Genomic DNA, 16,952 nt, shown 5'->3' with positions numbered 1-16,952 from the left:
TCGCGTTGTTTGTAGCTTTCATGCAACGGGAAATGCAAAAGCCTCAAGTCATTTCCTACTGAACTGTAAATGTAGCATTAGTCGGCGTTAAAATCTATAATCGATCACCAAATCAATACACGATGTGACGGTTGTGATGCACCCTCTCCATATTTCTGCACTGGTTTGTTTGGTTACTTATTTATTGGTATACTGCTGTCTGCTACTTAGTGTATTAAGCCACTGGGTTTCGCCCAGCCCCCCTCCCCTCACCAGTGACGACCCATATGGACAGTAACGCCGTCTCCTGCCCCTGCGTCTGTGGTTTCACTTGACCAACACTGTGACTTATTTTCTTCAAGAAAATAAGTCACACACTCATCGTTTCAATAATTCTCCAATGTCTCAACATTTATCCCTGTGCAGAGTTGCATTCATTTTTTTTTTTTACCAGCATCTTGTATTGATGATGGAAGAGTTGAACCACTAACCAAAGTATTCTCCAACACATCTATGTTTTTCAGTGGGGTTAAGGTCTGGACTCTGTGATGACCAATCCATGTGTGAAAATTATGTGTCATGCTCGCTGAACTATTTCTAGTATTGTCATCTTGGAATATGTCCATGGAAGAAAAACATCCACTGATTGAATAACCTGGTCATTCAGTATATTCAGGTAGTCAGCTGACCTCATTCTTTGGTCACATAATGTTGCTGAACCTAGACCTGACCAACTGCAGCAACCCCAGATCATAGCACTGCCCCCACAGGCTTGTACAGTAGACACTAGACATGATGGGTGCATCACTTCATCTTCCTCTCTTCTTACCCTGATGCTCCCATCACTCTGGAACAGGGTAGATCTGGACTCATCAGACCACATGACTTTCTTCTGTTGGACAGTTCTTCCACAGGGTGTGTCTTCCGACATGGTTGTTTAAGAAATAAGAAGCTACTCACTGCATCAGTTCAATAACTTGTTGCCAGCTGAAAAATAATCCTCCATGCAGTCATTATTCAGTGGGAGGCTCTTAACTATCTGCTTATGCAGATGGTGACTTTTTTTTGTACAGGCAATACATTTATTATTAATCAATTGCAGAGCTACATTGCCTTAGAATAAAATGTAATTTGGTCTTAACATCGCTACATATGTAGACCTATTTCAGTTTTTGTAAAGACCTTTGAGCTCCAAAACACGAAATTCGGGTAACTCGTTCCAAGTTAATGTGTCTGACCACTGTCTGGGAATTAACATTTGTTTAATTTTCTGTGCAACACATTTTAAGAAGACCTTTATCCACGTGGCGAAAGAACAATGAAACTCTATAATTAGCTGTTTTATACAATGTTATTGCAGTAGAGTTTTACTTTTACAGATATTTGTAAACTGCCACGTATGGCCGCCATCTTTTTTTTCCCCCCAGAAACAAAGCCAACGTTGTTTTGAAACGTGAAGCAGTTGTAGAAAAGGTAAATAGGAAGTGTGTTGATTTTATGCTGTACATGCTGATACATTGTCGCGCTACACTAATTACACTGATTGGACCGTGTTTCAAAACGACTTGATTTTTTCACCCGGCGTGTGTTTATGTCCATGTTTCTGGTCACTGGCTCCATCATGATACAAGTGGCCGGTGAAATCCTCCGGAGGGAGCTTGCGCATTGGCCGCTGGAGCTCTACCGCCATGGCGAACGTGTTACGTCACAGCCCGAGAGCACGGATGTGTGTGTGTGTGTTATGTGTGAGTGAGAGGGGGGCAGAGAGGAGTGTGTGTGTGTGTGTGTGTGTGTGTGTGTGTGTGAGCGCTTCGGAGGAGGATGAGAATGGAAATGTGACCGAGAAGGTGGGAGAAGTAAAGGAAACCCCAGAGGAGAAAGAGAAAGTCTCCGGCCGCTCTCAGCTCGGGAATTACACGCGCGAGACATGTTCGCGCAAACTTGCTGAGAGTTGTTCTCACCGGCGCGTGGACCGAGCTCGAGGTAAAAAAAAAATAAAAATAAAAATAAATAAAAATGTCCGGGATGGTGGACTCCCGCGCCTCGCGCTCCGGCGGCCCGGGAATCACGCGCCACTGACAGGAGAGGAGGGTGGGGGGGGGTGATATCGTGCATGCGCTTTGGCTCCACTGCGTGCACGCTCGGGTCGGTCGATGTGAGCACACTGGCGTGGCTCTCGGCCTCCATTTGCCAGGTCGTGTTTATGTTCGAGGGATTCGCCGAGGCCCTTTAAACGGCGACGACGACGACGACGACGCGCAACAGTTGGAGCTCCGGCCGCGAACGTCGTTAACATATCGCCGCCGTGGGCCACGAGGCTTTCGGGCGACGGTCGGAAGGTGAGGCGTGAGTGAAACCTGCAACTTTTCCAACTTGGTGAGTGGAGGAGCGGGCGGCCTTCCTCTGTCGGTGTGTGAGGAAGAAAGAGCCGCTGCGAGGCAACTTCATAATCAGCGTGGCTTCGTAGTTTGGGAAGGAAAACAGTTGCACGGAGAGGAGTCGGGAGTTTCCTTTGTAAACACGCCGGTGATAATCCACGTGATGCCCTCGTTTGGCCGATTAACACCTTTAGACCACCGCGTATGTGTGTTGGTGTGACTGTGTGATTAGTCAATTGACAAGGGGCAGGACAACAAAAAAAAAAACAGGTTACCTTTTTACAGCCTGTCCTCTGTCGTCGACGGAAACGACTTAGAAAGTGTCAGTTGTGAGTGTGTGATCGCTCCTGTGTTTGAAAAAAAACAGGCCTGTCCGAGTGTTTCAGCCATGTCCTCAGCTGGATGATAGCACGCAGCCGATTGGTCAGTCACTCCGAAGTGGTCGCGCAGCCCACTTCATGAAGGCAAAGTCCACTTCTCTCAGACCGACAAAAGAAATAATTAATCTTAACAATACTCTGGCACCACGTGCTTATACATTTGGAATAATTCACATATGTTGCATAAATGGATTTTAAGGTGTGTTATCCTATGGGGATGGGGGCGTAGTTTGGTCCCCTCACTGGGGACTCTGACTGTTATGGTGTTTTAAGCTCTAGTTTAAGTATCACTCAACATCTATTTTATTATGTGCTTGGATATTACATATCATGTTATGTAGAATCATCGCAACAGATCAGTCTTTTGAAATTGAGTAACACACATTTCTGCATGTGGTTGTACATTAAATTGAGACCAGCCTGTAATAAATCCTAGAACCCCCATCCTAAGCGCCTGATGCTACAGCTAACTGTAAATCAGCCAGCACGTGTTACTGCTGGAGTGTTTTTCTAAAGCATCTGAATACAAAATTACAAACTATATTTATCTTGTAAACGTTAATGTGATTTCATGGACACACATGATGTATACTGATGTCAGCCTTTTAGAAGCTGTCACTAGGGGGAATGTCTAATTGTTTACGTTTTAGATGCATCTTTTATAGCTCTTTTCTTTTTTGCCAGCGTTCGCCTAGCTTGAATTAGCTGTACTTGTTTTTATGATTCTTTTTGGATTGATTCTGCCTTTCATTTTTGTTCTCTGTCTTGTTGAGATCTCTATCACTGTAATGTGTACTGCACCTTTGGAAATTTCTATTACTTTACTATACAAATAACGTTGTTAGACATCATTTTTATTTTATCTCTTTCTGTTAGGTATCAAATGAAGTGGGACAACAGTAGCCACTGGTGATGCCTGCTACAGACTCTAAGCTCACATCAATGGAGGACCACCACACAGCGATGGATGAAGAGAGGAGCTTGACTAACATCCCATCGTCAGCTCCTCATACTACCCACCTTATGTTGACTCCTCCATTTCAAAACATTACAAGACCCAATTGCACTAGTGAGACGGTCAGCGAGAACAAAGCTGTGTCCATGGCAAGTACAGACTGCAGCACTACTCTCTCTTCACCCGTTGAAGCCAGCCCAGCCAAGCCTGCTGTTACACCTTCTAGTTTGGAAGGGACTAATGAAACCAGCCCTGCCACCTCACATATCACATCAGCATCAGATTCCCAAAGACTCGCAGGGACCAGCCTTGTCAACATATCACAATCGCAGTCCCTTCCATCATGTGTGTTGCCATCTACCACATTTGGCAGCTCAGTCCTGGAGAGTGATTTTCCTGCTGTGCTGACCTTCAAAGGTGTTAGTGTCACTCTGGAGAATAACAGTGTGTGGAAGCAGTTTCACAGCTGTGGAACTGAGATGATTTTGACTAAACAGGGGCGTCGCATGTTCCCATACTGCCGATATCGCCTGGCAGGCCTAGATCCTGAGCGTCTGTACAATCTGGTTCTGTCTATTGTACCATCAGACCAGAATAGGTACCGCTGGAGCACATCCAGATGGGAGGTCACTGGACCAGCAGAACACCAGACCCAGGGTCTCATTCGTGCCTTTTCTCACCATTACTCTCCCTGCAAAGGCTCAGAGTGGATGGGTGGCTTGGTGTCTTTCTACAAACTCAAACTGACTAACAATGCCCAAGACCAGGATGGTCATATAATACTACACTCCATGCATCGTTACATTCCTAGGCTACATGTGATACCTGTCCCGGATGGGGTTGTATACACATCTGGCCAGCCTGTGGTTATGGGACCAGAAAGCATGACCTTTACTTTTCCACAAACTGATTTTATGGCTGTGACAACTTATCAAAACTTTCGGATCACCCAGCTGAAAATTAATCACAATCCGTTTGCTAAAGGCTTTAGAGAGGACGGGAACAACTCCCGTCTGAACAGGGTCACAACAGAGGCCCAGCATTTGGTGAAGATGGAAACTCAGCCCTTCGTTTTAAAACCAGCTGAACTCACTGAAATCAAAGAGGAGGTTGTGGACCTGAGGTAAGTTTTTTGTGGTTTCACATTTGACTTGTTCACATTGCAACCTTTAACTTACACAATGCAAGTTGCTGTGTGAGACTTTTGCGACCATTTAAAGTACTTGTATTAGTCAGTATCTATAAATGTGTTGTGTGTGCATAACGGTAGAAATGCTGTTATCAACTAATAATAACTGCAGAAAAATATTGAGCACAACTATAAATTGCACTTTCTACAGAAATAGTCGTCAAAGTACACCTGATAACCATGTCCTTATTTACAGGACTTTTTCACACACTAAAGACTTAAACTGAAGATTATGTGAACCCAGTAAAACTCTCCTGTGAGACCAGGATAGTCATTTCCTGTGCCTTGTAACAAAAGGCATTAGTTAATGCAAGCCTGGTATATTGAACTGCATAAGCTTGTGTCCAGCTTGTGTAGTTTTTCTGTTTTGTCTTCAAAGTCTCATACATACTTAAATTATACTTTTTGTTTGGTCTCATGATTGGATTGTCAGCTATAGGACTAGGAAGTACATACAGTGTTAAATAGTTAAACTGCTAGAATTAGTTTGTTAAAATACTGTTGTTACGTTGGTTGCTCTTAAAATTTATTTAATTCTTTTTATAAAATTGTCATTAAATAAATTTAGTTATGTTTAGTATCTATAAATATTATTTCTCTTCTTTGCCTTACAGCACAAACGATCAAACAGTTTCTGCTTCTCCCTCAACTGTGCAAGAGACCAGACTGGTCCTGAAGCCCATAATGTCAACCTCTGCCAATAAGGATGAACCTTATGTCCCATGTATAAGAGGCAAACATGCTCTTGGTGAGCTTGTGCTTGTCCAGAAGCGCCTATGTGTAGAACCCAAGGAGGAAAACCACCCCATCAGTCTAACACCTGAGTTACAACAGGGATTCAGTGTAATTCCTGAAACAACATCCACGACTCCTACTAGCACAACGTCTACCCCAAGATCATCACCTGGTTACCGCAGGAGGAGGAAGAGGATCAGCAGGCGCTGGGCAAATTCTCGGGGAAGAGAATGGAAAGCTGCTTCTGTCTCCCCCACGGTAGTCCACAGTCCATCATTGACTGTCGCTATGCAACCGGAGCTGGATGATGTAGAAGGCCTGCTGTTTGTGTCATTCACCACAAAGGTAAAACAATACAAATTGCTGCTCTGCACACGTTGTGTCTCCAAAGAGTTTATTTCATTTAATCGATGTGTGGTCCCTCCTCCAGTGGTAATTCATGTCAAATAAGGGTATAAGAGTGGATAAGAGAGTTTTTATTGAAGCCACGCACTGCATGTAGTTGTATACAGCATATATCAGTAATTTGGGGCTGTTAAGTTCTGTAAATTGTTTATGCTTTCATGTTGTTCGTTGTCACAGGAAGCTCTCGAGGTTCACATCAGAGACAAGCCAGCCAATAGTTCCTCATCTGTATCCCCAGTTCACCAAGCAACTCAAACGCAGCTGAAGGAAGCGGGTAAGCACTGTAGGGATGTAATTATTTTCCATGTTTCAGTGTTTGGAAAACTTTAAATAAAACCTGTATGATCTTGGTTTTATTTAATTTAAATAACAGTTAATGAAATGTCACTCTTTATCCCTTGTAATAATCTTCTTGGTGTTTCAGTGGAAGTGAACACAGAGACAGATGAGGAGAAGTTAGCCCGCTTGGAGACTGTCCTGTTACAGGATCTCAGAGTTCTCAAACACAGACATGTCATCCATCCTGTGCTGCAGGAGGGTGAGTTAATACACACACATACATATTTGTGTTGTTGAATAGGGAATATCAAGTTTATAAATGTAAATATGTTCTAATTTCTGTCTGTTTTCTAGTGGGCTTGAAGCTGAGCTCACTAGACATCACCAAGTCTATTGACCTGCAGTATCTTGGGGTTCATCTACCACTGCCTTCACCTAACCTACCAGAGCAAGGAAATGCCACGGCCGTGTCTCATGTCGGTGAGTTGAACTAATCTTTGACAGTTTTTACATATTTACTAAAGGTACGCTGTTCTACTGGTTACCCTTTTGGTAGCTGTGATTTTGATGCAGAAATGTGGTATTAACATGTATTATTTAATTTCTCAGTTATACATTCACTCATTGGCTACTTCATTAGATACACCTGTACAATCTAATGCAATCCAATACAGCAGCTCTGCCATTCTACTGTATATATAATATTGAGGTCACTGTGGGTGGTAAAGTAATACTGGAGTGCATTATATTAAAAGGTATCACTAAACAGTTTCACCAAAACCTTAAACCTTATAAAAGTGGTTCCTTTAACACCCTCTCACCCAATAGCCATGTCATCAATATGTTATATAAAACAGAATGCTATAATAGGGATGTCAGTCTTCTCCTACTTCATGGTCATACTATGATCATACTTCTCTGAATCTACAGAGATTAGCGATGTGATGTGATATAGTGTTTTCCCTGCAAATAGAAATAAACAGAGGAAAATGCAGACAACAGGTCCACTCTGGAAGTGGGCAGTTATGTTTCCTAGATTATCTTGCCCGGTGCATGATTGTTGCTATGTAATCTGACACATTTACAGCATTTTCAAACATTTAATTTTTCGCCAACAGGCAATCACAAAGATTATCAAATTCTGAGAAATCAGAATGTTGTGTTCTTAAACTAAGAATGTTTTTTTTTTTTATATTTCTCTCACAGATGAAGCGTTACCCTTCATCTCCAGGACCGGAAAGACAAGTGACATGACAAAAATAAAAGGATGGAAAAACAAGTTCATAAGAAGCAAAGAAACATCTTCTAACTGTGATGGTATGGTTTGTTCATCTCATAATAGCTCCAATGTCCCTTTTTGTCATAAAATGAGATTAGTTTACTAAGTCTAATTACCAAAAGATTAAGTGAACTGTAACCAGCTGAATATGCTTTTGTCTGTTCATTAGTCCTCATTGATATATTAAAGTCTCTTTATTCTTCTTTCTTAAAGGACTGCAAAAGAACCTCTCTGCATTCTGCAGTAACATGTTAGATGAGTATTTGGAAAATGAAGGCCAGCAAATCAGTGAGCGTGCTGCTGCCTTCTCAACAAACCCAGAGGGCTCGGTAGCATATCAGCTGCCAGCTAAAAGCTCCAGCTACGTGAAGACCTTGGACAGCGTACTCAAGCATCGAAAAACTGTTTCCAGATTCCCAGCGGGAGCCAACAGGCCTTGTCCTCTTTCCTACAAACCCCTCCTCTACTCTGCCCTAACGTCACCGCCTCCTCCTCTGGCCAGCCCTGCGACCGCTGATCAAGCAGAACCTCAGTCTATGCAGCAGTCGACATCATCACGTACACAGCCAGGCACAGAAGATACTGGTTACGCTAGTTCGGTTCCACAAAAGTAAGGGCTAATGCTGGTAATCTCTTTTAAATTTATGTTCTTAGGTTTTAGGAAAAATATATTTCAGTTAGTTTTTTTCCGCCGTTTTCTATCTTTCTTCTTGTTCTTTTTCTTTTTATTCAAAAAAATCCAAGTAATTATTCAGATCAGTTGTATGAAAAATCATTTGACAAATTACTTTCTTGGTGAATTAAAATGAATAACAAAAATACAAAATTAAATTTTCCTGACTCTTCAGATTATCTAAATACCACCAACGGGTCAGCCAGAAACCAACTTTTGGGCAGAACCAAGGGTTGGCACACAGACCTTCAGGCCTCACTAAGTTCCAGTTCAAACTGTTGCAGATGGAGATGGGAGCCCTGAACGAGGGTCTGAGCAGAACACAGCTAACTCCAGACAGACTGTCAGTGGCTCTGTCTGTAATCCTGACAAAAGAGGTAGGCAAATATTATCATAGTGTCATATGATATTAATGATAATTATAAGGACGTGTCCCATTTCATTTTGTTATTTTGAAATTAGTCCTTGCTGTTGTGAGGTGTGGTAAATGCTGGATAAGAGATTTTGATTTGCTTCTTCTGTGTTTTATCAGATGCTGCCCAGTCAGGTTTTAAAAGTAGCCCAGTATCTAAAGAATAAAGCTGTTGGGTCTGAATGCGGTCAGGAGTTCTGCAGATTGGGCTGTGTGTGTTCTAGTCTTGAGCATCCGAACAGCGGTCCTCTCCACTGCCGGCGTCCTGAATGTATGTTTGGCTGTACCTGCTTCAAACGCAAGATTACCAAGCAGATGTCTGCCATGGAAAGTGAACATCTGACCCAGCCTGTTTACTGTAAGATCGGGTTATTTAGATATAATTTCTGTTTCTTTTGTTCTTTTGTTTTATTCAAACCACTGTATGTTATTCATGATGGCTTCACAGCTGATGTGGTGAATGTGCCTGCATTTTACTACATTTCTTTTTTCTTTTTTTTAACATTCTTCACCAGGAATTTATCTTTTTATTTAAAGGATTTCCATTTTGATTTTACAAGGTTTTGTTACTTGCACAGTTTGGTCACAGCTCCAAACACCTGAGAAGTGTTAACGAGATGCTCTTATCTCTCCCCAGCTATGACCAATATAGAACATGCGGTGCAGCCTCGCCCAGGCTGCCATGCTAATAAGCTGTGGAGCCGCAACATTCGTGATGAAGACCCAGAGCCACTTTTCGTCCCTAAAAGTTCTCAGTGTGTGGTTGTTTCAAAGATTGTAAAGCGCAGCAGTGTACCCCGTCCAACACAACCGGTAAAATAAAATTCTCTCTTTAATTGGATTGAGACTTTTCCACATATTAGTGCTAAAGCTGATTTATGCATTATAGTATCCGTAAATATTTCTATTATTATTTTCAAAATCATCATGTTTCTGTTGGTCTTTCTCATGGCCCTTTTTACATTGAACCTAACTTGCTCATTTTAGATACGAGAAGAGGACAAGGATCCAGTTTATAAATACTTGGAGAGCATGATGACATGTGCACGTGTTAGAGAGTTCAACAGCAAACCTCCTCCTGTAGTTACAATGGAGCCAAAGATGCCTGATACTTCTATAGCAAACTCTATAACAAAACTGCAGAAGACAACCACTGATGATCTGCCAAAACAGTACTACAGAACTGTAACATCTGTCAGAAATCCAGGTAAATTAATAAAAGCTGCAACTAAGGCATAGTGCCATTTTGTTTATGCTATAAATATTTCACCAGTCATTAAAAATTAGGCTACTGTTTCTTAAATCTTTATTTGTAGTTGTTATTTTATGTTTTCCTACTCACTGAATATATTTGTCCATTTACATTGGCTTGAGGATACTGGTACATTTATACATTTGCTCAGTTGCTCTTGTTATTCAACAGAAAGCACTTCTCAGGAATCCAGTGAAAAAGACGCAAGGAAGCAAATACAGATCCAGTCAGCATGTGAATGGGGCAAGGACCGCAAAATGGTGTTGGATGCTTTATGTCGACGCATGAGTCAGAACAAGTTGTCTCAGCAGTTTTATATCGGACCTTACCGCATCCGCCCACTCACCAAGATCTTCATGCGGAAGCCCAGTGGCTCCATTGTCACTTACAGGGTAGGTCTCTGAAGTATCACTAATGTGTGATTTAAGTGTGTGTAAGTGTTTCGTGGTGTTTAAGAAAGTATTTTATCTTGTCCACAAAATGCTGCATTGTTAATAGGAATACTTAAGTAGTAGTGCTAGTAGGAGATTGTTGCTTTGGTCTTTCGCTGACAATAACATAATAATAAATAAAATAAAACAACCTTTAAAACCTTTTTATTATTATTATTATTATAAGCTGTTTTCCTTTGTGGCATATTGTTCATTTTAATAAATCTTATTCTCCACACAGGTGCACATTAGTAAACAATCAAAAGAAAGCGATAGTGATGTGGACGAATTTGATGACAGTGATGAAGAAAAGCATACCAATGAAGACTTTGATGGGGATATTGATGCAGTGGAGGAGGACGACGATCAAATTGAAGAGTCTGGGATGCATCTTGGAGTCACACCCTTCCTGAGTGGAGTTTTACCTGCTGGGAGACTCAGAGCCAGGACCAAACCCTTGGGCTGCCAAGCATATGGACTAATACAGGTTAGGCTCATGGAAATGTCATTTATGTTTTTTTATATTTACCTCTGTGTTACACTGTGTACATTTAAAAACAGTGTTATCTGGACTACCACCTGGTAGTACATGACCTAAAGCATAATAATGTTTCAGGATAGGAAAAAAAATGTCCTCTTTAACATATATACATAAAGTCTGTGTATTTCTTCCTTTGTAGGTAAATGGCAAGTCCTACAATCAGGCAAGGCTGTTGCTTGGGAACATGGGATCTCTACATCCAGCCAACCGCCTTGCAGCATACATCACAGGCCGACTCAGTGCTCCCGGCAAAACTATTCATACAAACTCTCAGAAACTGGACCCTACACAAAAAGAGAACATTCAAGGTACTCTGCACATAAAAGCTTCAGGCACAGTGGTTCCTCCAATTATCACTGCAAGGAAAACGACTGATCTGAAGACACCAACACAACAACCAGGTAAGATATGCAGCGTTTGACTTGTATGAACATTAAGTTAAATGTTGCAAATACTGCAGTCGCAATTCAATTTAAGAATATTTCCCATGATTTTGCCTAAAAGATTGACTTTTGTAATGATATAAAGACACCACACAAGCAGGTATGTTGAAATTTGAACATTATTTCTTTGTCTCATACCCCTGCCCTGCACGGCTGTTTTTTTGTTTTTCAGTTCAGTTATTCCAGTCTGACTCTGGGAGAAAAGAAACTACTTCGTTGTTGCAGCATTCACATAATACCTCCACCATCAGCCCTGTCCAATCGCTTGTCTCTGGCCAGCGAAGCTTAATCAGTTCCTTTCAGAAAGGCTCTACGACCTCACCTGTCTCTCTCACTGTCTCCCCATCACTGAAAACGCCAAGCTTCCTGGGACAGAGTGGGACGTATTCATTCAGGATATGCCCCCCAACCAACCAGAGCACCAATAGCCAGAACCTGCCAGGAGTTACACTGCCTGGAGGCTTCACCCTAATTCAACTCCCAAAACCTGATGGAGCTGAAAAACAATCAGGCAGTATTGATGATGTCCTGCCACAAAAAGATGCTTTATTTAGTTCTGAGCAGTCGGCCACATCTGATTCAAACTGGCTCGGTATGGACATTCGCAAGTCAGTGCAGCCTGGCTCCCCTTTTGAGCTGACATGCAATGAGAAGATGCCATCAGATGAGAGTGATGAAACCAACAGCAAGCAGGTTCAATCAAACCTGGACAATACTTCAGAAGATTTGAGCTCCAGCTCATCAGACTACGGTGGAGAGGATGACGAAGATGTAAGAGTGTGTGTGTGTGTGTGTGTGTGTGTGTGTGTGTGTGTGTGTGTGTTTTGATTTTTTGTTGTATTTAATTTTAGTTTGTTTAGTTTACTTGAATTGAAAATTACTCTAACCCAGACATAGTTTTACTGTGAAAATAAAATGCTAATTCAATAATTCATTTGTATTAACAAAACAAATTCTGATCACAGTGTTGTAAATGGAGTAATTGTTGCAGCTTAAATGGTGAACCCCTTCTTTCTGCAGGAGGAGATAGTGGACATCGAGACAGTAGAAGAAGTACAACAAGGGATAGCCATCGCAAAAATGAAGGAAGCTGTTGCTAGTGTATTACAGGAGTCACGGTAATACATGTGTGAATGAAAGGATATAGTTGTGGTGGTGTGCATATTACTTGTTTTTGAATGAGAAGTTTTAAATTGCGTATACTGAGTATTTCTTATTCTTCTCTACCATCAGGGATTCCAGTGACGATTTTGGATCAGCGAGGGAATGCAACATCAAGGTACGGTTTTCATGACTATGGAACCTTTAGCTTGTTCAGACGGCACATGTCAGATGTCTTTTAAAGTAAAGGAAACTGTTGGTGTTGTATTGTTGCTCATCTCAACTGTCTCTTTAGGATCAAATGGACATTGATGAATCTAAAGGAAACACAAGGCGAAGGAACCATGTGGTACTAGAAAGGCAAAGGCGCTCAGAACAGCGGGTCCTCTTTGACAAACTCCAGACTGTTCTTCAGAGTGACCCCAGGTCTCCCAGGCTTCGCCTCCTCTCATTGGTCAGTTCAGTGTAAAAACATGCCATATATCAAATTAATTTGTTTACAATGTTTGAATAGCTTTAAAACCAAGACCAGAAAATAAGTCTTGCAGTGTGTGTGTGGTTTAATCATATGTGATAGCCAGTTCCCTAGCAACATGCTCAAACGACCTTAAAACTGTTATAAAGCATTTAATTATATAATTGCTAAATCCTGATTGTTTCACAGAAATGTCATAATTAGTGTCCCACATTGTACACCAGTAAGAATAGCCCAAACACAACAAAAAAAAACGAAAACTATTAGAAAATCACCAAAAACTGTTTCAATTTTGGCAGAAGAATTGGGGTTAATTTAGGATCCAATCACCAACTATCTGGTCACACGTGTTTCCAGATTCACTTTGTCATTTATGTTTGCTTTTGTGTCTGTTGCAGGCTCTAAAGGAAATCCGAAATCTAGTTGAGACCTCCAAACACCTGGAGCAACAGAAGAAGAATCTGATAAAGATGCAGTCTCTCTATATGAAGCAGCTTTCTCTTCTGTCTGGTGTGTAATTTTTTTATTGTTGTATGTTGAATTTTCTATTACCTAGCAGCCCTTGCCAGTGCCATATTTAAAAGGAAATACTGCATGTGTCTTGATCATGAGTAAGGTGCATTGTAACAGTTACTGTTGTGAATAACCAAATTACAAAACTCGTAGGTTGTAGTTGAAAACATTTAAAACTCACCAGATGTTTAATTGAATAATGTAATGTCTGGATGAACTAATGATGTGTGTGCAAATGCTTTATGTAGGTATCTTAACTGAAGGTTGTGTCATATGAAATGTTACCTCTTTAGGGAAGTCTGAAAGCCTGATTAAACACAAGGTGAAGGAGATCTGCGAGAGGCAGAAGATGAGAGAGAAGACAATGAAATGGAAGCCTTACTTCTCCAATCTACTCCAGTCTAGAGCTGCTCTTCTGCAAGCCATTGCTCCCCCAGAAAAACTTAAGACTACACCCCTGTTAAAGCCTGACTTCTTCATGACTCCACCTCAGACCGTTCCACACACAACTACATCCCTGAACATTATTCAACAGATGATGCCCCTGCTCCAGCCTAACCTGAACAGGCCTCCAGCCCAGACCAGTGCACAACCCCCCAAGATCACACCATGTTCTCTGCCAAAAGCAGTGTCCTCTCCAGCTCAGGCTGAGGTCACAGTAGCCCCTTCGCAGGTAGAGAATCAGCAAAGTGAGTCTGTGACCTCATTCCAAGATGATCAGCAATCAAAGTTTAAGGAACAGGAAGCACCCAGAGCTCCAGCCCATGTCACCACACCCAGTTCACAGTCTCAAACCCCTGCAGTCTCTGGCACAGTGGATGCAACCTTGTCTACTTCATCAACACCAAAATCCTACAAACCCTGCCCCTACTCTCCAAAGCCCTTTACTCTTCCTCTTATTCGCTCTAAGACCGGCAGGATCATACTTCCCTCATCTCTTAAACCAAGTAAGTTGCTATGTTCAAGTCATCCCATTTATATCCCCATCCAAATTCTTTAAACATGCTATTGTGATGTTAATAAATATGCATATATTTCTGTCATTACAGTTGGTCAAGGCTTCTATACACTAACAGTCATGAAAGCCAATCAGAAGGGCGAGGAAGAGGAGGGTAGCTCTTCAGCTAATATGCAGCCTTCTGATGTGGACTCATCCAAGAACCAAGAGAAGAGCTTTTCTGCATCTGACCAACCCTCAGACACAGAAAATAGCTGTGTTTTGGAGGAGGGGAAGACTACATCTTCAAATTTAGATCCAAAGCATTTAGGTGATACAGCCCCCCTTGCTGATATTGCCATCATAAACAAATCAAGCCATGCATCTTCAGTACCTCTGCAAGTTCCGGAGAACTGCCAGGATGGTGGCACAGTGGCGGCTTTGGAGAAAACACTAGCAAATGCCTGCTTGAGTTTTAACTGTGTGCGTCAAGACCCTGCTACTGACAAGGCTGAGCCGAATCCTCCTGTACTCCGGCGCCCCAGAGGCAGACCTCGAAAGAACCCTGTTCCTCTTGTTAGTGAGAGTAAAAAGCATACTGTGATGGAAGAGACCAGAAAGAGCAGGGAAACGTTTATTCTGGTTGAAGACAAACAAAAACAAAAAAAAACTGTGAAAGTGACCAAGACACAAGCTAAAGACACTCCTTCAGTGGTCAGTGAAGTAGCAGATAACCCTGTACCACTAAAACGAGGCAGAGGAAGGCCTCCAAAGAAGAAGGTACAATTGCGTAGTCCTCCAGTTGCACAAGGAGAAAGTAGCTCATCTAAATCCAACGGGGACAGCCCTGTCAGACTATCTAACACAAGCCCTTCCTCAAATAAATTGCTTGGTGATATTGGCACGTCACGGCCATTGACACGAGGTGCTTTAGGAAAAGACTTTCCCAGTGCTAAGAAACGCTCCTGGATAGACATTGAAAAGGAACTGGAACCAGAGCTTGAATATGAATAGTTCTTGTATCTCCCGCGTTGCTACAAAAGCCTCTGCACACAGTCGCTTGACCTCAGTTAGTCTCACACTGAACCTTCACACCTGTGAGCAACATCCTCACAGTCTTGCATTAGAGGAGTTTTTCTCCTGCTCTCCGTTTATTAGTGTCAACACGAATCACATAGTCCACAGCCTCACCAAATGTGCCTGTGTGAGACACAGTTAAATACTTGATGCTGCTCTTTTACGTATTTGTTAGTGCACAACTGAGTGGACTTATTTCATACTACAGAGACAGGATGTTTACCTGGTATAAAGAATGTAAGTGAAAGCATTAAGTGACCTGTTGTATCAATTTATGAATGAACATTAATGAATCTCCAAATATTAGTTTTGATATCCTTTCTTAAGGTATGTATTGTCAATAAATGTCATCTTCAGTCATGGTTTTGAGAGATTTATGCAAACAATGATTTTGCTGAAGTTGTTTATTAATAATCTATCTTATGCAAATAAAAATAACTCTGTACAGTTGACATAAATACAATATGTTAACTCTTACAGTGTAAGTTAAGCATCTGTGTCCTGAACAGGGTCAGACAATGCGCTGCTGCATTTATTTAGTGAAATCTAAGTGTTAACATTTACTAAGTGTGTTCTGTTTTTATTGAGCTAGTTTGAAGCATATTTCTCCTGGGAAGTGTTTTTGTTATTAACTTTTGTTATAAACTCGTGTAGTAGCACTTTATAATAGAAAACACCCATTTTTTGTATTTGGTTTGTATTGTTACAGAATTGATTATCGAATCGGGGAGTTGTTTCAGTAATATGCATATAAACCTGATTTGTCCCAAGCAATCAAGATGAAAGCTATTAGCCATGTATTGTATCTATAAAAGTTAATCTGTAAATATTATATTTCTTTTCCAATTGCAATATCTTTACTTCATGGACTGTTTTGAAACACTGGATATCTTGGTACTTCAGCTAAATTGAAAATGTGAAATATCATGTGGCCTTTAAGGAAATAAAATCTACATGTGTTTACTACAGTATCTTCAGTCACTAAGGAATTTTGTGTTTTTGAGACAAAATAATACAGTTTATATTACATTGACCAGCAAATACAAGTTCTAAATAAATTGAAGAAACTTTAATGGTTGTTCAAAAAAATGATTTTAAAAATCAAAATCTTATAAACATATGTGTATGTACATTCAGTCAATACAAATCAACCCCATCCCTTAGTGATGGATTAATTAAATCTTCTAGAATAAAAAAAAAATCCCTTCATGCAGGAATAAGTACAAATCATTACGAAAGTCCAAGGTGTGGAAAATAGAGTAAAACCTACAGTGTTGAACTACATGTTTCGTTTGAGAAGATCACCTGCAATCTGCAGTGCACACTGGCTTTAACTTAGATCAAGTGGTAAGACATTTCTCTGGTGAAGTGATTAGTTATTATTATGACAAAGTAACTGTGTAGTTTATACGTTTAGAGTCAGCAACGTAAGGATTTAGGTCATTTAGCAACTAGGTTACATTATAGACTGAAAAGTGGGGGCAGTTAATTATCAGCAGATGTGAAACGTGCATTTCA

At 41.1% G+C, this 16,952-nt stretch overlaps 1 protein-coding gene across 5 annotated transcripts; it reads left to right on the top strand.

Moving 5' to 3' along the window:
• Positions 1–1,702: 1,702 nt before the first annotated feature.
• On the top strand, positions 1,703–16,392 carry magl (MAX dimerization protein MGA-like). Of its 5 annotated transcripts, XM_026341687.1 has the most exons (23): positions 1,703–1,717; positions 1,748–1,962; positions 3,614–4,815; positions 5,496–5,961; positions 6,199–6,295; positions 6,446–6,559; positions 6,655–6,780; positions 7,507–7,617; positions 7,793–8,189; positions 8,428–8,629; positions 8,785–9,022; positions 9,302–9,477; positions 9,652–9,871; positions 10,085–10,308; positions 10,589–10,834; positions 11,028–11,289; positions 11,504–12,102; positions 12,352–12,449; positions 12,565–12,610; positions 12,728–12,886; positions 13,306–13,417; positions 13,714–14,367; positions 14,470–16,392. In XM_026341687.1, exons 3-23 carry the CDS (start codon positions 3,650–3,652, stop codon positions 15,369–15,371), a joined length of 6,615 nt encoding a protein of 2,204 aa, XP_026197472.1. In that variant the 5' UTR covers positions 1,703–1,717; positions 1,748–1,962; positions 3,614–3,649; the 3' UTR covers positions 15,372–16,392. The 5 variants fall into 5 exon arrangements, with proteins under 5 accessions (XP_026197472.1, XP_026197471.1, XP_026197475.1 ...); XM_026341686.1 differs by lacking the exon at positions 1,703–1,717 and having other exon boundaries at positions 1,719–1,962; XM_026341690.1 differs by lacking the exon at positions 1,703–1,717 and having other exon boundaries at positions 1,720–1,962; positions 10,088–10,308.
• Positions 16,393–16,952: the final 560 nt, after the last annotated feature.

This window comes from Anabas testudineus, chromosome 24 (assembly GCF_900324465.2).
Source record: "Anabas testudineus chromosome 24, fAnaTes1.2, whole genome shotgun sequence".
In the NCBI taxonomy this organism is placed as follows: Eukaryota; Metazoa; Chordata; class Actinopteri; order Anabantiformes; family Anabantidae; genus Anabas; species Anabas testudineus.
This window is presented reverse-complemented; position numbering and strand designations above follow the sequence as displayed.